Genomic DNA, 22,875 nt, shown 5'->3' with positions numbered 1-22,875 from the left:
AAGACACCGGTGATACCATCTTGGCTGTATCACCAGCATATGAGTCCTTTTAATCTTTGTCTCGAGAAAGTACCTCCAGAAAGAATTTGTTTAGTGAATACTTCAAGCCTTGCCCTCCGTTGCCGAGGTGCTTCACTTGAACGCTGTTGAGTTGCAATGAGTGCTTCATTTCAACGTTGTGTCGCGTCACGCCATCTGTGCCAATGCGTGGTGGCATTTGCTGCACACAGGTCTTCAAACAATAAACCTGGGTTTGCCTCCCGGGTCCTCCCTGCGTGGAGTTTGCATGTTCTCCCAGTGTCTGCGTGAGTTTTCTGCAGTGGGCTGGCGCCCTGCGCGGGGTTTGTTTCCTGCCTTGTGCCCTGTGTTGGCTGAGATTGGCTCGAGCAGACCCATGTGACCGTGTAGTTAGGATATAGCGGGGTGGATAATGGATGGATGAAGACTCACCATCATGTGCTTGTCTTGCGGTGTTGTATGTATGTTATCATCCAGTTGACGCTTGGAACCGGACAACTGTATTTAATTTGAAAAGCTACAGGGGCACGATGCAGCTCAAAAATAAAGAATAAAGAAAATACTAACTGTGTAAGCCTGTGCTGTTAAAAGAAAGTATTTTAATCGTCAGAACTACTCTGGGTATCTCTCTGCTAGGAGGAGTCATGTTGCCGAAGTGCAAGCATCGTTTGTGTATTAGCAGCTAAGCAACTGTCTTTCTTAGGAGGTATCCTTTTGCCGGTGTACTGGGCTCGCTTGTGTATCCTTTGAGCTGGAGCCCTCACCCTGACTCTACATCTCACTTCCGGGCCAGACAGACACACACACTTCCATGCGTAGAACTCAATTTAATTTCAAAAGCAATAGGCGGGCGTGGTGGTGGCACCGAAACAAAGAATGCTGCAAGTCTCCTCCAGTTCACCCTCTGGTGGTCGCTCTGAGTGTCAACTGGATAATAACATGCATAAAAGACCGCAAGATCTCCCCCCACCCTACCCAGAAGGGGGTGTGTTATGGCGGATTTCACCCTACAGTATTTTTAGTCGACCAATGAGGAACACGTGGCCATTCGGATGTGATGCTGGAACATACATACATAGACACACACACATAGGTTTATATCCGGCTATAATTCAGAAAGAGTAATGATGTTAATGCTAAATTTAAACAAGAGTGGGAGAAATAAAAGTGGTAGTAAAAAGTAGTATTGCCACGTGCACGCAATATAGTCAAATTCTTACTGGCAAGTTACAATTTTAAACTCATACTACTACTGGAAGACTTAGTATAAAGAAAAGATAAATGTAATTTTGATTTTTTGAAGTTTCAAACAAGCTACTGGGAAATATTAAAAGGTTTATACTAACAGAATACCAACCTAGATCCATGCTGGTCCTGGGAGAATTCCATTATGTGTCCAGCAATCTCTCGAAGCTGTAGATTTGGGTAACGGTTATTTCTGAAGTCTTCGAGGAGACGACTGCGTCCAGAAGGCATAACATCTGACATGCCGTAGCGTAATCGAGAAGAAGGGAAAAGTTGACTGCTTGGACTGAATAAGCTTGAACCACTATTGGCACTGCGGTATTTGGCCTCTGCTCCGGGAGCTGCAGAAATGTAACGGCCACTTCCATTTGTGAGACCCCCTATCAATAATCCAAAACACAAAATATCAGCATTTATGCAAGTGTTTACAGATATTGAAATATAATAAATAGCATCACTGAGTACTTAAGAATACTTCTGAACAGATCTGGGCATAGAGTTAAATATAAAGAATAACTTGAGCAAATGGGAATATTAAAAGAGCAAAGAAAAAAATCAATGAAATCTATACAAGATAATGAATTAAAGATAACTTAATTTCATAATAACTTAGGTTTTGTTTCACAAATGCATATGTTTCCAATTAAAGTACATTTCTATTAATTAAGTATTTGTGCCAAAACATCATGCTAGTAATAAACAAGATGTACAGCCTTAACTTTAATTATAGATAAATTTCACATTTACCCAGATTAAGACTGGAGGATGACCCATGTGTTGAAAGAGATGGAGGTGGTGTAAGGGAGTGGCTAGGCCCCTGATTGGGAAGTGGCATGCCCACTGGGCCAGGAGAGGATGAGAAGCCTAGACCATTATAAAAGCCATGTCCGATGGGAGTTAAGCTGCTGGAGGTCCTTTTATAAAGCTCTGAGCTGCCAGTAAGAGAGTCACGTCGAGAGCCACTACCAGTGTTTGAATTTGCAACTGAAAACATAGAAGAGTCGGATTTATGTGTTTACACAGGGAATATACACATATAACAATTACATTTTAAATTATGGTTTATTTGAAAGATGGCTTACAAATAAAAACTCTAAAATACAAAATTAACATTACATACTGTTGAATATTAAAAAACCACAAACTCATTTTTAATTATTCACTTAGCTAAAGCTTTTACTAATATAAACTTAAATGTCACAAATGTATCCTTAAAAGAATAAGTTTGGTATTTTTCAAGTTATTTCATTTTACAAGGAGACTGTGCACTTTACTCCACCACTTGTCTGTTTTTGTGGCATCTTTCAGTGCCAGAGGCATGGATTTACAGTACCTTGGAAAGCCATCAACAAGCACTGCTGTTAACAATGAATGTTGATGCCCAGATGTGGATTGCTATCTCTGTTCTGTAGGCAATTATGCAATAACTGAAAAGGGTACCCTTATGATCGCTTATCTTCTTTCACTACATGGAAGCTAATTTAATTATTTCAGTGACCTCTTTCGCCATGTGGAAACCATGCACTACCATCTCACTTTGCAAACCCAGGGTAGAAGGCAACCCATATGCCATTCTTTACCCCAGCTCCTCATCAATGACTGTGCAATAGGAGGATAATCTCAGTTGGCATTTTTCTGCCAAACATGCTAATGCCTCCAAAGAGCCTCCAAACATGGTGGTAGTTTACAGGCTCAGGAAGTCCACCTCCCATCCCAGTCTTTGGCGGAGCTTTTATGTTGGCTTCTAGAAGCACAGCACCAGGGTCAGCATGAGTTTTGCAAGTTCCCCAAATTTATTGACTGACTGATTGTTATTTGTACGAAGTACTATGAAACTCTTATGTGCTTTTTTCACTATGCTTCCACTCAGTGTCAATCTTGCTCTGTAGGCTATGCAAAATGAGAGCATGCATCTGCCTGTTATTACATGCTGTGGCAGAACATTGCTGCTGAAAAAATAGAATTGCAGAGGCAAAAGTACAATTATAAGAAAAATATAGCTTGGCGCTGGTAACTTATTGGGTTGTCATAACTGCACCTACGATGAAGGATGTGAGCTGATAAGAGAAAAGGAAATGACTTCTAGCCTCAAGTAAAATAAATTCAAGAATCCATAATAAAACAAATATATCACATGGAAAACTCAATAGCAAAAGGCATACTTTATAAAATCAAAACCTTTCCTTGTTCAAAATGATGTATCTATTAAGTTTTAAGGATTTTTCTTTCATCTATGGACCCATGTACTCCATTAGTCCTATTGCAGGCTGCATGAACAAACAAGGGATTTTAAAATGCATTTAAAAAAATAAAGCAAAAGAAAAGTGCTTCACTTCATAAAGCAACATTCTGTGCAAAAGAAATTCTACACCATGATTGTGAAGAAATAATTTTGACATGAAAAATACCAAACCTATTCTTTAACACATTGACTTTATTATCGGGATGCTACAGTGTAAGTCCATGCATATATGATAACTAATGAACTCTATCAAAACTCATAAAAAATGTAAAATAATGCATTTTAGAGCAACAGGTTTATTATCAAGAGTAACTCTGTCAAAAAATTAAACTATCAATTTATTTTCACCATTAACATGACTAAAAATCTGCAATTGAATGACAGTCCAGGAATCATGGCACCACGTAGAGTACAGGCTTACGAAATGTGCCCAAAATATAACACGTTTCTTTGTCCTGTCCATGCTTGTTGAACACATTAGGTAGTTGGTAACTGTTGCACTCAGCGAGTGGCAGAATGTCCATGTACTGCTGTCCTGGCAGTCATGAGAACTCTGACGCCTTGTGCTGAATTAACAGCTTTGGGGCAAATATCCACATTGAGCCTACATGTTGCACAACATTCAATTGACTCTCAATATCTCCAACACTACCACTATCATCAAAATATTACAATACAAGACAGTTTATTTTTGTATAGCCCAAAATCACACAGGAAGTGCTGCAATGGGCTTTAACAGGCCCTGCCTCTTGACACCCCCCAGCCTCGACTCTCTAAGAAGACAAGGAAAAACTCCCAAAAAAAACCTTGTAGGGAAAAATGGAAGAAACCTTGGGAAAGGCAGTTCAAAGAGAGACCCCTTTCCAGGTAGGTTGGGCATGCAGTGGATGTCAAAAGAAGGGGGTCAATACAATACAATGAACAGAACAAATCCTTAATACCGCATAATAATACAAAATACAGCATAATAATACAAAATATTCATCTTGCAATAAATCTAGTTGTTTCAAAGCATCAGCAACTTTATACCTTTGTTGCAAGGACAGAACTACAGACTGTCTATTTATAGCGCTATTTACCAAAAATAAAAAAAAATAAAAAATAAAAAAAGTCAATGGCTGTCCACTAGATGGCAGCACTGGTAGCTAAGGGAGAGAAATAAGCTCTCCAGCAAGCTGGCCACATCTGCAGTGGCTGTATACGGAGTTCTCTTGTAGGTCATACTTTAAAAGGCTCAATGAGTTACAACTTAAATTGTACTTCGCATTCAAAGTGTTAAGCATGAAAAACTTCAGGATTTTATTGGATGGTAGGGATGACTCCGCTCGGCACCACAAACACTTGCCATTATACAATAATTACATTATCTTGTCTAGAGACCGGTCACCAATTAAAGCCAAAGAAACTCCGCAGGGACAAATCATGTCTAAAATGGGAAAACGTTTAAGTACAATGAATTCAAGTAGAAATTTAAAGCTTGTTTAAAAAATTTCTAAGATGTTAAAAATGAAAATGATCTGAATTAGCATGGTATATACACAAATAAAGCGTGAAATGTGATTTTCAGCTTTGTATGATTACATTATTTTGTGCAAGTAAAGAATCTGAACATCAAATGCTTCTGTCAGCTGGAGCAGACAGATGGGAGTAGAAAGTGAGTCTCGTCAGCCCGATTAATCAAGTTTAAACAAAATGGCCTCACTATTTCATTGAGCAGAAAGCTGTCCATTTCATTGATGACAATAAAATAGATGCTATCCAGCCAAAATAAAATAAAATATCCCAATACTTATCCTTAGTATATGGTAGGGCTGGGCAATAAATCCCTGGTGCCCTGGAAGCTCACAGAAGACCAAACTGTTTGCACGACCACCGATGCTGGGACAAAGATGATCAAGGCCTTGAAAATCAATCAGTGGACTCACCTTCAATGCTTTGGACACATGCTGCATAACACCATAGATAAGTGGGTTGTATATCCTACTGGGCCTATTGCCAATCTCAATTAACACTAGAATCGGCGGTGTTCAGAACACTGGGACCACCTTTAACCGGCAGTAGCATGTATCACACCTTTTGCTTTTGTTAATGGGCCATCGCATTAGCATACAGCTCACTCACCCATCAAGAAAACAATGAGACAGTCAGTAATCCTCACAGCAGTAGAGAGTTGATGTCACCCCAAAAACACCGTAAAACACATAATACATTTGAGTTTGTCACATATTTTAGTGCTCATTTAAAAATTGGTTTCAATAATCCCACACTGGTAATAAAATAAACTCTCTTTAACAAATACCAAAAGAACTAATCACTTTAAATCGCTATTACAGTTGGGTATAGGCGGTCTTATTATTTTGAAATTATATAAAACGTGTCATGTAATGTTTTTCTTGTGTTCATTTTATATTTCTCGGAGTAACAATGGAATAACAAACTGCTTCCACTGAAAATAGTACATTTTACAGTTCATTTCAAATAAAACGGAGAGTTGTCAACTTTGGTCAGCTGTCTGAAGTGAGAAGTCTGCACACACATTTGCATGTATGCAACAGTTTATTACCTTGTAAATAGTCAATAAGGTTTGAAAAATATCTCAATGCTTTTGATGTAGCACATATTAGGTTTATAATGGGATAATATAGATTTGCCGTAAGATTCCTTGCATGAGCATGGTAGTCTGAAAGCCAACACTGAAAACGTTCGTTTTTTGTTTCAGTTGAGTTGATTTGTGAATACCTTTCTTACTTGTTATTTATAATTTTTTATTGCCTGCCCATGGTGCTTTATTTTATAAAACTATGGGGCTTCGTTCGCCCATCCCCAGGTTTGGTTTACCGGATATACAATTTAAAGAGATTGTTATTTTCACAACAATTGTTATATATGCATTATTTTCACTTTTACTTTAAAACTTTTGTGAAAACAATACTTGTCCTTTATTACCGGCCCCGGGTATGAATGCATCTCTTTCTCGCAAGACGTATAACGTGAAGGGGGTGCGGCTGAATGCACACTAAGGAGAAGCGGTCGGATCATCTGCTGGCTTTCTGCTGCTGGCGAGCTGCGTGTTTTGCTTGTCGTTGTTAAGAGCTGGGAACACATGAAATGTGTCTGCCAAAAGCAATCCAACAACTGCTAGGTTAGATGACCGTGGACTTGTTTTATATGATGTCCTACTGCCTTGTCTCGTGTGATGCTGTAAAAATAATATTTGTCCTTTATTTCCGGCCCCGGGCATGGTCAAATCTCTTTCTTGCAGGACGTATAACGCTGCTTGCGTTGTGAAGGGAGGGCAGCTGAACGCATGCCAAGGAGATGCTATCGGACCATCTGCAGTCTTTCTGCTGCTGCTGCTGCTGTCGCGCTGCCCATTTATCATTTTAAAGCCTGTACAGCATTTGTGCTTTTGCCACTTCACATCTCTGCCGCTCGTGTTGTGAGGGGGTGGGGGTGGGTTCGGGGGTTAGGATGGCTGAAAAAACGCAAGGAGAACCAGTCGGATCATCTGCTGGCTTTCTGCTGCTTGCGAGCTGTGTGTTTTGATGGTTGTTGTTTTAAGAGCTGGGAGCAAGTTAAAGTGTCTCTCGCTGAACTTCAAATTGTCTTTCCAGACGATCACATATCGTCTCCCTCCCAAGTATTTTTGTTATAATAGATGTATTTCAGTGTATTTGTTAAATTATTTTTCTGCATTTTTTGTTTTCTTCTTATATAATAAACTGCCGTGGCTATCCATTTATCGGTCTAGAATTTTAAATCAACTGTAGCTTGCAAACCATTTGAACTATTGACCTGAAATTTGGTACGCATATATAGCGTGGCGTCTACTATCCGCTTTCAGGGTGGTGATTGACCTCCAAGGTTATTCCTCTTTTTATTTTTATTTTATTGTAGAATCAACTCTCTGCAGCGGCCCTGCGGCGCATGCTTATGGGTGCCGTTTTCTTCCCCACCTCTTCATATCTTAAATCATTCTTGAGGCAGATTGAAGACTCAAGTGCCAGTTTAAGTGAAAAATTAAGGAAAATGTACTAAATAATTGCAACACAAACACTGACTTAATCAATTTTAACACAAAAATATGCAGACGAAAGAAGAGAAGAAGCGTGCCGCTAGGGTGGGGAAAAGAAAAGATGCTCAGAAAGCAGTAAGCGCAAACGAATGCTAAATGTAGAGAGAAACGAATGAAAACTTAATTAATTAATGAATGCTTCACTGCACGTTATCATGCAGTGTGCCATTACTGGTATTTTATATTTATTCTTTAAAATTTATATTTAATTTTTATAACACCCCTGAAGAGTAGCTTTTTTGTTACTGTTGTTTCCATATAGTTTTAAAATGAAGGTTACTTTATTTACCTTCTGTTTTGACTTGATTTCATGTAAAAAAAATTGATTAAAATAAAAATAAGATTTTATTTTTTGCCCATATCGCCCAACCCCAGTATATGGATTACTTATAATATTGCACCACTGAGCCAATTTTTCCCTCCACTGCTAATGTGCAAATACACACTGAAATCAAAGCAAATCAAATCAGACATTTTCACCCGAGTTAAAATCTTTTTAAAGCAAATAAAACCATTTTGGGGGCAAATTCACGTCACAGTTGAACTCACAGCTGCTCCATGACTGTAAAAACAATGATGTGCATAATGCTACATGCACATTTTTAGCTTGTTTGAGGAGTAAATGGAATATCACATCATGAAAGGAACACCTTTGTCATAATTTATGATAAATAACAGTGGTGTCATCTTTTGCTAATGGTTTAGCTTTGATTTCTTTAAAGCCCTGGGCATAACTCAGCATAGAGTGAAAACAGACCCCTGGAATGGAAGATGGTCAACACAGTTACAGTCAGGCCAGCCAGATAAGAAAAGCACTGTACGCGAGTGGCAGATATTGCTCAATGAGTGTGACACTGGGCACATGTTTATCTTTTATACGTCGATATAAACTGTATACCTTCTTACAAATGTATATACTGCATTTCAATTTGGAAAAACTGTACTATTTAAATGTTTCCATTTCAATATAAAAATTAATTTAAAATTAAAATAGTACTGCTCAGTAAAAACACTGTATATTATATGCTCATATTAGAGTAAACTTACCTGCAGTGCCAAAGCCTCCAAGAGTTGATCCAAGAGTGGGCCCAAGTGAACTGCTTCCTCCAAACCCCAAAGAAGTATTTCCAGGCTGGCCTGAACCCTGGGAAAATAAGGAGCTACTCTGGGAGCTTGTGCTAAGTGAACTGTTGCCGTAGAAAGAGCTGGAGGCCATGTTGTTACCAGGCTGCTGTTGAGGCTGTGGTTGTTGGCTCCCTAAAGCTCGGAAAGGACCATTGGCTCCTCCAGCTAAACCACCATTAGCACTGTTAGCTGAAGCAGCAGCAGCAGCTACTGCTGAAAAGAGAGGGCATAACAGAGGTTAATTACAGAAAGTCCTGAACAAAGCCACAAATTACTTAATGTCCACTGAAAATAAATTTTGAATTTGATCGTATCTTTTATTATTACTTTGTGACACTTTTGATCCATCTACCAATCAGTAGAATTTAAAACAAAAAAAAAAAATTGTCCGAATTGCACAACACATGGAAAAAATTAAACATACTTTACGGAAAATACTGATGAATACAACACACACACACACACACACATACACACACACACACACACATAGTTTTCAAGATTAGATTTTACTTATTTAAAAGTGAGTAAATTTCAAGTTTGAAACCAACACTATATAATTCTAATTGCCACTTGTTTGGTACCAACACATTCAAAATATTTTATATACACAGTACGAGTTTTATCTGCGGTGGGCTGGCGCCCTGCCCGGGGTTTGTTTCTTGCCTTGCGCCCTGTGTTGGCTGGGACTGGCTCCAGCAGACCCCCGTGACCCTGTAGTTAGGATATAGCGGGTTGGATAATGGATGGATGGTACAAGTTTTATTCTTCGCACAATAAACTCACTGCACATTAATTATAACAGGAATCCACAAACTCCAACTGAAAGTGATGTATTTTAAGCTTCAGAAAATTCTTTTTGAAGCACAATTATAGAGCTGAAGCTACAATTCAAATGCTCAAAGCAAATAAAGAATAAAAGCTACAATTCAAATGCTCACTTAATAAACATGATGAATTATCTACAAGGAAGTAAACAACTGGATGTACTGATGGTTAAATCAATACTGGTATTCCAACAAACAGCTGGTAGCCATTCTAAACAATTATAAGGGCTTTTAACACTTAATGTGATATGTGTCTGATTATAAGTGTGAAAATTTAAAAGTTTTTAAGAGAAGGAATTAGAACTTTATAAGTTAATACAGGTGAAGTATAGTAGTTAATATAAAAATATATATTCAAATATATTAATTTGTACATTCAACATATTACATAAAGTTACGGATATCCACACAAGCCTGCAGAATACATTCAGAGAGAGCAGAACTTGCATGTAATGCAAAGAAATTGATCCAAGTCAGGTTCTGAACCCGAAGCATAAATAAATATTGGGAGACAAAATGAATAATACACAAGTCACATTGCTTTTGCCACATTTAACTGACTGAATCTGTTTTTATTCAAATAATGTAACATGAAACATTTCTTACCTGCTTGTGCAGCAGTAGGACTAATGATGACAGGTGCTGGAGCCACAAGGCGGACTGGGCCACTCAAGCCACTGCGAGCCCCAGCATTTACCACTAATGCTCCTGTTTGGTCATAGTAGGCAGCTGGGGCTAAAACTGGATATCCTAAAATAAAGAAGGTATTGTTTTTACTAGTCTGAAATTGGATTAATGGAAAAACTGTTAAAAAAAAGTCTGGAAAAAATTTTCAGACTATGTTTAAATTATACAAGCAACTAAGCAGAATTTAATCAAATGAAACCAAAACATGATGCTTAAAAATAACTTTCACTATTAAATATGCTTTTAAATATATACACTATTTCATCATTGACATCAATCACCAAGGCTACTGGGCATAAATATAAGTAGTTTACATCTTCTTACCCAGCAACTGTGGCAATGCCATTGTGGAGTAGAAGAATGAGCAAGCTGATAAACTGGGGGTCGGAGGGGCTATCAGTGCACACTTCCAGGAAGTAACTCCTCAACAAACAGGTTACTCCAGAGATGTGTAGTTTTATAGCCAGCCTGTGGCTTACGTGACACAGACAATTACCTATTGCCCTAAGCATCCCAGGATAGGACAGCACCAGATATATTTGTTTTGGGTTTTTTTGGTCTCTTCCATTACTCCACTTGCTCAAAGGTGCCAGAGGTGGATGGAACCACCACAGTGGTTATATTAATGTGCTAGGAATATGATTGGTTCATTCTTAAAGATTTAAATTTTGTAGGTAGCTTCTAGGTTCATTATGAGTGAGCAGGTGCCTATCAACTTTCAGCTTTGACACTTAAATAACATCTAATAGCACTTGCTTACCTATCAGAGAGAAAACGCTGCTATAAAATATAAAACACAAATTTGGGAAGGCAACATCGGGTTAATAGAACCTATCTGCCGTTGCAAACTATTAAATTATTTTGTTCCACACAAGGGATTTCTCTACAACGCAGAACACTCCATAAGAAAATCAGTTTCACTTTGTACGAAACAGAACTGCAAATTATTTAACAAAATAATCAACTGGAAATCTCGACGAGGAACAAGTCATTGCATGTGAGAAACAAAACTGAACTACTTATATGTGTTTATCATATAAAAAAAAAAAAGGAACAAAAAGATCCCTGTTATATGTGAGGTCTGTTGCATTTTCCCTAGCAGCATGCTTTTTGCATTCACGGTTAGAAGAGTCTTATTATCATTGTTTTTCTTCAAATGAAAGGCATTTATGAAACAGCACATAGAAAATGTTGAAAGTGATACCAGCACACACAGCAGCTGCCCTGGGCAAACAATGAGCTGTTTAATTCCATAAGTGAGAAGGTAATTGGAGTATATAGTGAGTGACATCAAGCAGTCTAAATACTACTCTTGTTATTTTTGATCATACACCTGATGTTAGCCATAAGAAACAAACAACACCTCTAACAATAATTGTCACACTCAAGGAAGTGCTCAGGATTAAAGAGTAAAGATTTCTTCTAGCAACAGAGACAATAGAATAAATTTTGTCTTTTCTTGTCCTGGACAGACTTGAGGATCTAAATACTCCTTTTGAATGATTGCAGAGGTAATCATATGACAATTGTGCCAAAATGAATTGGGGGAGAACAAAAATGTACAACCCAAGCTGCGGAAAAACTTCCTGTGCTTTCTTTGGATCATGTGTTGTCCACACGTGTTGTGGTAGCAAATGTAGCCAGAAACTCAAAAGATACCATTGTGTTCTTTAGATATATGAAATGGCTTTATAGCTTACTTTCTGCTGCACCTCCAAGGCGAACTATCTTGATGAAACATGTAACTATCACAATTCATGTTTGCAATGTGCTAATCAGAGCTCCACACCAAAACCTTGCCTAGGACTCCTCAGTGGTTACGGGCAGCTCTACCTGTAGTTATAGCAGAGGTAGGAAGCTGGCTGGTGTGTTTTGCAATCTATATATATATTTTTTTTTTTAAGAAAAAGAAATATATTAAAACCATATAGGGTAGAGCAGTGAGGCTGCAAAAAAAAAAAAAAGTTGTATAGAAAACTGCAGAGGTTAAAGAAAATACCCTGAGGTCCCTGTAATTGATATGAACTGCCCTGTGGAGGCCTCCACAAAAATGGAGGAACTGCAAATGACAAAAATTACAAAAAAAGACTGCACTGAAAGAAGTTCTCATATTTTACACATTTCTTCTTTGACAATAAAAATATATATATGTTTCTGTATTACTAGGAAGGATGCATTTGTATTTTCAGTTTGCAAACTATAGACAACCTCCTTACTTGGTGTGTGGTTTATTTTTTAACCTCAAGAATAGTTAAGTGATTTCTATGATGAAAATTTCAATAAAATCATGAATCATCTATATTTTGGGATTTTACTGTTTTGCCATATAGCTCAGTCCTACCTGGAACACCAGTGGCAAGACCTTGTCCAAAGGCTAGGGCAGAGTTTACTGCTGCTGCCGCGACAAGCTGATCTGTCTGCTGTCCTTGCTGACTCTGGTTTGGAGTCAAAGGGCGTTGACTACCTCCTGCACGGAGCACCTGTAAAATAATTTAATGTTAATAGATTTGTTAGTATTTGACTCAAAGTAAAAATAAATTAAACATGTTAAGATCTTGATTAGAATCAAACTGACTAACTACTCTAAACTGTCTCAGTACTGCAAGAAAAGGATGACATTCCTCCAGAACGTGTTCCTACAATCACACCCTTTGCAGGAGGAAAGATCTCCATTTGACTAAATGTGCATTGGCTTTAAAAAACAAAGATTCAGAAAACTGATGCCATTTCACTAAACTGGAGCAATACTGTCCTAAGACAAAAGGTTTTAACAATAATACATCAAAATTGACCTTGTATGATTTTATCTCACAAGTTCAGTTCAGGACTCACATTAAGACAATGCATGAACCACAGGAAAATGTAAGCATCTGTTAAATCAAAAACTCTTTTGAAATTTTGCAGTATGCATTTCACAAAAGTAGAGGGTCAAAGTCAATATGTCCCCAAAAATCTGAAGCTATAAAACTATACTTACACTTACTGTAATGGTTAATGTATCAATGATTCCCAAAAAATGTACCTCGCATGTTAGTTATACATTAATACTGGAATCAGTGTTATAAAAATAACCAATCTGAACATCAAACTTTTCCTAACAAGTGAAATATACCTGCTGCTGTCCCTGCTGGCTCTGGGAGGCTGCTTGTTGATTGGCTGAATTATTTGCTGCTGCAGCAGCTGCTGCCTGTTGCTGGAAAAGATTGGCAGGATACACTCCCCATGGTGTTACTCCGTAATACTGATGGGGAACCACTGCAGGACCTGTATTAAGTAAATTACATTGTGATTTTTTTACACCTATATCACAAAGAAGTGGTCTTCAAATTTCAACACAAATAAACAATTTGTACAATTATTCCATTATAGGCAACAATTTTTGAACTTAAAATTGGCCATATATATACACACACACACACACACACACACACACACACACATACAGTGCATCCGGAAAGTATTCACAGCGCATCACTTTTTCCACATTTTGTTATGTTACAGCCTTATTGCAAAATGGATTAAATTCATTTTTTTCCTCAGAATTCTACACACAACACCTCATAATGACAACGTGAAAAAAGTTTACTTGAGGTTTTTGCAAATTTATTGAAAATAACAAAAACGAGAAATCACTGTGATTGCAGGATTCAGTCAATGATGTAATGGGGGGGTTGGTAAAAGGCTGTGTACTGTCTAGTTTGTACAAAACATAACAGAGAGACTAGAATGCTCTCTAAATAAAACAAGATCAAATTCCAGACTGCTTCAATTACAACAGTTATTATAAAACATTTTTCCAAAACAGTTACAGATATTACAAAGCCACTGGCTGGAGAACATTCATTTAAATCCAACCCTTGAGATACCTGAAGAATCCTATATAATTCTCACTTACAAAACATGTGATTGAAGTAAATTAAAAGCTAAGCATTGCATTAGGTAGAACACCTGTAGTTCATTAATACTTATTTTGAACATATATAGGACTACCGTATTTGCATACTTATTCAGAATACTTACACCTCAAGTGCCCCGCACACTATTACTGACATTTTAAAAGCACATTTTCTTTAGAAGAGTTAAATATTACAAACGCAGTCCGTTGGTCCAGTGCTGTAGTATGTCCAGAGTACAGAATCTATAGCTAATGGAATGACAGACTACCTCAGTAAATAGAACTGTTAGATTAGAGCTTGGAATGCTTGCTGGCGTTTGATGCCAAAACTATAGCCATAAACCCTGTCATTCTACTTTGTTCTTTATAAAATCAACTATAGTAAAACAAACATGGTGTGCACGATCATTTATATAACTGCCGACAACATGTAATAATTAAATAAATTGTTTTTTGACTTTCAAGTACTACCCATTGGTTTCAACAATTCAAAAGAAGATTTGTAGAACTGTTTCTTTCACAAATCCTTGAAAACTTTAGCTACTTTAATGTAAATGATGCATATACACAGGCAAATTACTGTTACTTACAGCCTCATGTTTGTTTCATAAAAAAAGTTTAAAAGACACAGTGGTGAAGGTAAACAGAATTAATTAAAGCATCAGAAAAAGACAATGCTGTCTTTGGAAAACAGTCATGAACATTTGGTCACTTGTTATTTTTTCAATTTCTGGAAGGTCTTGAAAATATCACAGATAAAGAGGCGACAGTCTTCTGACTTTTTTCTCTTAGTTATTGACAGCTCTGCCATGGATACTATCTTTGCTAAATCTGTTGTAATGACTGAAAGTTCTCTTCATTGCTACAGTTGATGTCAAAAGTTTATATAAACTTAAGATGATTTTTTAAAAACTTAATTAAATCATCCACAGATTTTATACTAACAAACTGTAATTCTGATATAGTCAATTAAAAGTGAAACACTATGTCAATGAACATTACTGGGGAAAAAATCCTTTTGCCGTGAACAAAAAGCAGATGTCTTAAAAAAATATGCAAAATTTATAGCTTGTTAGTATAAAATCTGTGGACGGGTTATAGAGCGAGTTTTCATTAGTGAACCCTCTTTCCTGCCACATATGAGAGGCATGGTGTTAAATTAACTAACTAAATTGAATCTGTTAAGAGTGTGAACAAAAGTAATCTTCGTCAGACTGGCCTCTAGTCCAGTTAGTACTGGTCTTGCTCATTCCGCAGCCTGGACTGGTTCTAGCATCCTCTGCTCCTGCACTGCTAAAGCTGAGATTTGAAGAATGAATAGATCTAATGGAAGTACAGTATAGTTGAAAAGTGTGACAAAGACCAGACTGTGAATTCAAGCTACTCCATTTCACAACAACAATGCTTAAATTTATTTTTATATTAGGCCACCATTTATATTCAGACTCCCTTATTCATTCTTACAGTTTGAATAATTTATTTAAAAACAAATGTAGTAACCTCAATGGTTAAACTGTAGAATACTTAAATATTAGGCCACTACATTCATTCAGACCGCCCTAGTCATTCTTAGGCCGGGTTTATACTTCATGCAACACATGCCTGCGGATGTGAGGAGAAAACATTCAGCTTCACGGTGTTCTGAATTGCCGAAACACCCATTTAATTCCCAGGAGACCTTGCCACAATATCTCGGAAAAGGATGGATGTTTACTGATTACATTCATTAATCTAGGGATGTGCACATTCCAGCTACCAACAGGCACAAGGCAGAAACTATCCCCGGACATGGCATCAGCTCATCGCAAGGGAATATAAGCACACACATGCACGAGCATCATTTTAGAATCACCAAATCCGCATGTCCTTGGAAGGAAACGGAGCACACTGTGGTAACCCACCAGGAAACCATGCAAACTCCGGGCAGGGATTACAAAGGGCGTAACTCCCTACTGCAAAGCAGTAGCGCTACCGCTCCGCCACCATGCTGCCCCCACATGTGTAATTATGAACAGTATTATTCATTTAAATTAAGTTAATGATTTATCTGTAAAATGTAACATACATGCTTTAACACATTAAATCATGAAAGTGATATCAAGTATAAATCTAAGGATTCTAAATATGCTGAGACCAGGAATATTATAAATTTAATGTATTCTGTGCGGCAATCGCTGCCAGTCGCTGCTGTCAGAGCAGGAGGAAGCACCTTCTATTGTGGCCCTGCAACAATATGTTAATTTTCCGGCTACTAGCAATTTTTAACACACATTTAATGGCAGAAATTTAATGCTTATTAGCATTTAGAAAAATGAAATAAGTAAATGAGAAAGTGTAACTTTAAAAAAAAAACAAAAAACCTGGTTCATAGAGACAGAATTGATGCACTTCTCAACCATTCTTGACCAATTTCACAGTTCTTTTCACCTTCATCTATTTATGTGGAATGAAGGAAGGGTATACGACCTGCCTCCACTGATAATATAGCACTACTCTGATCTTGAACATAACTACACACAGTGAAGACAAAGAAGTAAATAAACATGCTTAATATGTGCAGCATTTAAAAAAGAACAGGGTGGAGTGTCACAATGTAAGAATAAAACAGAACTTCACTAGACAGACAATACTTTGACTGTCCCAAAGAAAAATGTAGCTTTTACAAAACCTCAAGAAACGCAGAAAAATTAAAACAAACACATAGTACAGTCGGCTCAGTATGCCCCACTCCACTCAAGCATCACTTCCCCAGGAATAATCCGTTGGGTAAACATGCTTAATGTTAGTGGGTCATAGAGAGATGTGAAGTATTGATCATAAAGGCAATCACTACCTCCAGAGGGTTATGAATTTGTCCCACAACTGTGCTTGTCTTGTTTATCAGCTTGTTGATTTATTCAGAATCACACTGGCCAAGACTTTTAGAATATGTATAGGAAGTCATTACCCATGTTATAGGAATAAAGTGTCCAAAGGAAAAAGAAAAGTCTTCTCTGTTCTGACTTAAATGGTTCTTCTGTATTACTAGACAAGACCAGACTGTCAATGATGAGAGTCCCAAGAACTTTGAAAAGTATATCAGCTCCAACTTCCAGCTGTTCGTTGTGCTTCTCCAACACTAATCTCATCCATATCAGAGACATAGTTCTTGAACCTCAAAAACTGCAGTCTGCCCAATGGATGGTTTATTTTACAGGACACCATGGTATCATCAACCAAGATATCACTGAGATTACCCCTAACGGTGTTGGCTGGATGATACGGAAAGGCACTGAAGAAATAAAAAAACATAATCCTCACAGTGCTGCAAGGCATGTTTAGAAGGCAATAAGCCTTTTGGCAATAAACGTTGCATCTTCCACTTCAATCTTTGTGCAATAGGCAAACTGCAGTGGATGGAAGTGGTCTTTCACAAGAGGACTACTATAGTCCAAGACATTCCTCTCAAAGGCCTTAATGATGCCTGTGGTCATTAGGTGAAAAGGTTAGCTTTGGTACAGAAATACAGCAGATTACACAAGGTGCAGAGGATACCACAAAGTTGGTCAGCACAAACGTTAAGGACTAACTATATCAGGTCCCATGGTTTTTCCTGTGTAATTAGATATCATTTATGGACAGCCCATACTGACTGTCAGAGGTAGACTAATTGCTGGCCATGCCAGTGTCATACCAGGAATTGTTGATGCAGGACAGAAGGTGTGGGCAATATGAAAGAAAAGTATCCTACGTGCTGCTGTTAATGCTATATAAAAGGCAGGGCTTCAAGGCCACAAAAAAAAAAAACAACCAAACCAAAAAACAAACAAAAAAAAAAAAAACAGAAAACGCAGAGTTCATTGATGATACAAAGGTAAAATGCTAATTTAATTAAGAATCTATGTTACACTTCACAAATACAGTTTTTGCATATCCAGATACAGGAAAGCAAGGAAGTGAAAATAATGTATTTGCACATTTTACTTTTGGTAGGAGAGCCTCCTGTAAAAAAAAAAAAATGACAAGTAGAACGCCCTCTACTACTGGCTAGGAAACAACAGCAAGAGATCCTTTGACAAAGCTTGCTTTTCTTTTGGATGAAAAAACTGAAATCAGCTGAAAATGCCATTTGTACAATGTACAACATACAACTTTAACATGTGCTAAAATTAAGTAGGACTGCATGAGATGTCCATGCAAATTTCAAGGTGCACTCATCCTGTAACACAATAGACACAACAAAACATTTAAAAAAAAAATTTCAATTAATTTAATTTTAATTAATGCAGCACAAAGAGTTTCACAGAAATGTCACTTTTAAAACTGGAGAAATACCGTTCCTTTACATGTAAAACACACAAATAAGGAACTCTTACCTAATGTGGCGGCTGCGGCCAAACCAGCAGCATATGGGTCTGTGCCAGGTGGAGCACTTATGATGTACGGGTTTGGGACAAAGGCAGCGGGAGCAAGACCTGCTGAAAACACACCTGTCAGTAAAAACAAGCTTCAATAGGAGAGCAATAAACACTTCTTTAACAGGGCTAGCGAGAAATAAGCAAAAATAAATCGATCAAGAAAGCACCAAAGTTGATAATTCTTGTGCTGTTTAAAAAATGATAGAATCATTTCTAAGTATTCAGAGTTCAACTTTCTAAAAGACCTATACAGTGATTTTTCTGTAATATATTTTTAATGGAGCAGCAGCCTTTCAACCATACACGTGAAAAAATTAAAGCAGAAAACTACCCATCAGCACTGAATGCGTTATTTCACATTATCTGTACAATAGTTTCATTTTCTAATATAATACTCAGAGCTTCATATAATATCAATTACAGAACAAAGTTATGAAGACAATACCAATTAATATCATGTAAGTCCAAAATTCCAGGAAGCAATTCTGAAAAGCAAAATTTAAAATTCATAAAGTACATACACAATAATAAATTAAGAGCGTAAGAAAGGGGAAAAAAAATCAGTCCATCAAGCTTATCTGGTTAACTAATTTGCAATTATCCAAATATTTTTAGAAGTTATCAAAGTTTATGCTTCAACTACATTACTTACTAGTTTGTTTCATCCTTCCTCAACCACCTATGCAAAAAACAAAACTTCCTGACCAGTAACTTCAAGTTCATGATTTAGTATTTATCTGAAACAATTCAGATGAATCAACTTTATCTGTGCCTTTAAGAATTTTGAAGACCCAGAATAGGTCTCCACTTGTTCTTGTCTGTGCAAAACTAAAGAGGTTTTCAAGTTCACTAGCCTGTGAGAGAGACTAGAACCACACACAATAGTACATACCGATATACACCCAAAAGAAGGACCTGAATATTATGTCCCTTGATTGATGTTTGTTTTTATACTATAACCTAAGTATAACTATAACCTGTCTTTTTAATTGCTTCTACTCATTGTGTATGTGATTAAAAATGCATCAACACAAACCCCTAAGTCACAAAGGAATGCTTGCCAGTCAATCATAAGAATGTTTTGCAAAAAGGGGCTATTATGACTTTTTTCCAATACCTTAATCATCCTTTCAAAGAATTCTGTGCATATGAGACATTTTATTGACCCTGAGTATTTTCACATGAAAAAGAGAGAAAGGCCAAGCAAAATGACACCTTTTTTTATAGGCTAACTATAAAACTATAACTATAGGCAACTCAGGCCACTTCTTGATTACATCTTGCCTGAAGAAAGGGCCCGAGTTGCCTCGAAGGCTTGCATATTGTAATCTTTTTAGTTAGCCAATAAAAGGTGTCATTCTGCTTGGCTTTTCACTACATTCATAATGGCTAACATGGTACAACACCCTAGTACTACAGACATAAAAAACAGAAATGGAACACAGAAATATTTCAAGATGGCAAATACTGCATATGATGTGGAAAAACTGGAAGAATTAAAATCTCATCTAGCAGCACAACAGATGGTTTGCACAAGATTAAATACAAGCTGAAATAGGCAACTATTGCACTATTCCACGTGAGCTACAGCCTGAATACGCATAGTAAGTTATTCACTGATAGAATGGTCATAAAAGCAGCACTTGCTGAAGCTTCTGACTCTGCTTAGATATTTTAAAAACTGAAAAAGTCAAAAGCAGAGTTATGGCAGTTCCTGCAGGAAACCTGAAATGATATATCAGAAAGCTACTGACAAAATATCATATGGCAGTGAAAAACTTTGAATTACTCGAGTTTTTCACTTTAAAAAGGGCGGGGTTGGTGGCTGGGGGGTACACAAAATACATCTTTTTTTAAACAAACAGAATTTCCTAAGTGTGTACAAACAAAACAACTGCTTACAGCACAGTGTGTAATTTGAAGCATCACCAATAGTTGTTTAGACGACATCTGTCTGCTGCCCGTGCTTTGGACACGTGTTAAAGAACAAATTTATGGGGTATAAATGTACGACAGCAGAATATGTACACAAATACATATGACATTCAAATATGTACATTTCCTAAAAAGACAGTAATTTAGCCGAATATGACATATCAATGTATTAAGTATGATTGGATCATGCATTTTTTTTGGTTTTTTTTTTATAAACCTCAACTGCTGTTACCAATTACAAAGTAAGAATGAGCTCAGCTGAAATTCTCCACGAGTACTTTAATATAAGAATTGGGGCAAAGGCAGTACAAAGTAATGTGTTACTGCACTTTAATTGCATTCCCCAGTAATGCAGTAGCATAATGTTACAATTTCAATCTTGTAATCACATTACATTTACTGACATAACTAGAATGTATTAATCTGCATTATGCATATGTTTTAAGCATTAATATATTGATCTGTTTTAGAGAACAAGCCTGGTAAATATCTTGAAAGGTATTCAACTACTGATAAGGTTTAAGGAGATGAATCTACAAAACTGAAGACTTTCAAGCATTCCCATATCCCAACATACAATTTGATTTCATACAGTAAAATGAAGAAGTTGGTATACAATTACGTTCAAATGTAATGCCTAAACTGTTAATGAATGTGAGATGCTGTAGCTAATTACAATGTTTTGTTAAATCTCTTCTAACTTTGGACAATGTAACGTAGTAATTTTTATTCACACCGGAATGCAAAGTTATTCCATGAGTGAGACAGTTAGGTCTGTTCTTAACTTAATTTTTGTAAAAACTTGATTGCTTTGTATGGATTCCAATAAAATTAATAAAATAAATAAATAAATAAAAAAAACAGTTAGGGCACCATGACAAACTGCAATACATGGGTTTTGCTGGAGATTTTTCATCAAGCTCAGGACAGGCAGCACAGTGGGTGATGCTATTGCCTCACTGATCCACCACATGGTGTATGCACATCCTACCCTTCCTATGACTACATGGGTTTTACAAGGGTCTTATGGCAACTGTCAATGGCAAATTGACCTTCTGTAAGTGAGAATATGCATGTGGGTCCTGCAATGGACTGGTACCCTATTCAGGTTTGATTAAGTTCACAACAGGCTTAGCATACAAATCAGACTTCCATTATCATTGTTAGATGAATAACTTATTACCATTAACTATATAAACAAACTATTTGTGACATCAACAGAAAAAGGTAAACAATTTTAATTCAACACTAAAGTATCTTTCAGTGGTGTTCAGAGAATGAAGCAGTAATAAAAACAATTTACCCCCTTTATTACTGTAAATGCTTAAACTTATATTTTCAGGTCGCCATCCAAAATATTAGATAAACAAAAAACTTTTTAGCTTTATGTCATATACTGAATGAACAAAATCGCCCAACATCATATTAACTTATACTTCCCAAAGTCCATTTACAATTAAGCAAATACAGGCAAATGCCTGTGCTATTATCAAAAGTTAGTACAATTTGAAGACAGATTACATAACTATGTAAAGAAAGGCTGCTGTCCATTTTCATCCTTCTTCTTTAGGGGTCACTTTTGGGGTAAACCTTACCTATGTGAGGTTGCTGAGCAGCTGCCAATGCGTACTGCTGCTGCTGGGCTGCTGTTAGTTGCTGAACTGCCAGGGCACTAGGTCGCTGGAACAACTGCTACAAATAAAAGTATTTATAATATTATCAAACAAGTCCAAAGAAACAAATTAAACAAAAACACTTCAGCTACAAGCATCTGAGACTGTTAATCAGAAATCACACAGCAAAACATCCTCCATCTACTGTTAGATTTTAGAAAGCCGAAATGGCTGCAGACAGACAAAACACATACGTTATGATACATGTAGACAGTCTGAATAGAAAGGCACATATTCTAATAGATCACTTAAAAAACTAAATTAAGAAAAAGCTGTATATTTTGTAGCATTTTTGGGTACAAGCCACTGACCCTAAACTGTGTTATTTGTATTAAATTATTTTAATGGATTGTGGTCGTAAAAACTATTTTATAAACAACATATTTTTTGTGCCTGTTCATTACTGCTATGTTTACATGCACTTAAGACTGGACCAAAAACATACATTTATTAATTTTTAATGATACTGGTGGTATCACAGTAAAACTTGCAATTTAAAAGTGTTTCCTTAACAAGCAGACGGGTAAACACATTGAAAGATATATATATTAAAAAAAAAACAAAAAAAAAAAAAAACAGGAAAATATGCACAAATTAAAAAAAATAATAATAATAATTTGTGTGGTCAGGTTTGTTCTTTTATATGAAGGAAATGATATGGGAAAGATTTAAGTATATTTTTCTTGGAGCTTTGTCCTCATTAATTTATTAATGAACTAGCTTGTGCCCCACAGCTCCATCCGCACAGTAGTGAAA

At 36.8% G+C, this 22,875-nt stretch overlaps 1 protein-coding gene across 16 annotated transcripts in view; it reads right to left on the bottom strand.

Annotated features, from left to right (window-relative positions):
• Positions 1 to 22,875, bottom strand: part of pum1 (pumilio RNA-binding family member 1) — a 132,727-nt gene that overhangs the window by 25,475 nt on the left and 84,377 nt on the right. For 3 of the 16 annotated variants that reach the window (XM_039740624.1, XM_039740628.1, XM_039740627.1), the window contains exons 8-15: positions 22,042 to 22,138; positions 18,470 to 18,583; positions 13,332 to 13,483; positions 12,561 to 12,699; positions 10,139 to 10,282; positions 8,628 to 8,918; positions 2,011 to 2,247; positions 1,376 to 1,643 (exon numbers count right to left, since the gene is read on the bottom strand). In XM_039740624.1, the coding sequence (XP_039596558.1) occupies positions 1,376 to 1,643; positions 2,011 to 2,247; positions 8,628 to 8,918; positions 10,139 to 10,282; positions 12,561 to 12,699; positions 13,332 to 13,483; positions 18,470 to 18,583; positions 22,042 to 22,138 (1,442 nt within the window). The remainder of the gene's footprint in view (positions 1 to 1,375; positions 1,644 to 2,010; positions 2,248 to 8,627; positions 8,919 to 10,138; positions 10,283 to 12,560; positions 12,700 to 13,331; positions 13,484 to 18,469; positions 18,584 to 22,041; positions 22,139 to 22,875) is intronic. The other 13 variants (XM_039740626.1, XM_039740629.1, XM_039740637.1 and 10 more) reach the window with 7 other exon arrangements.

This window comes from Polypterus senegalus, chromosome 17, assembly GCF_016835505.1.
Source record: "Polypterus senegalus isolate Bchr_013 chromosome 17, ASM1683550v1, whole genome shotgun sequence".
In the NCBI taxonomy this organism is placed as follows: domain Eukaryota; kingdom Metazoa; phylum Chordata; class Cladistia; order Polypteriformes; family Polypteridae; genus Polypterus; species Polypterus senegalus.
This window is presented reverse-complemented; position numbering and strand designations above follow the sequence as displayed.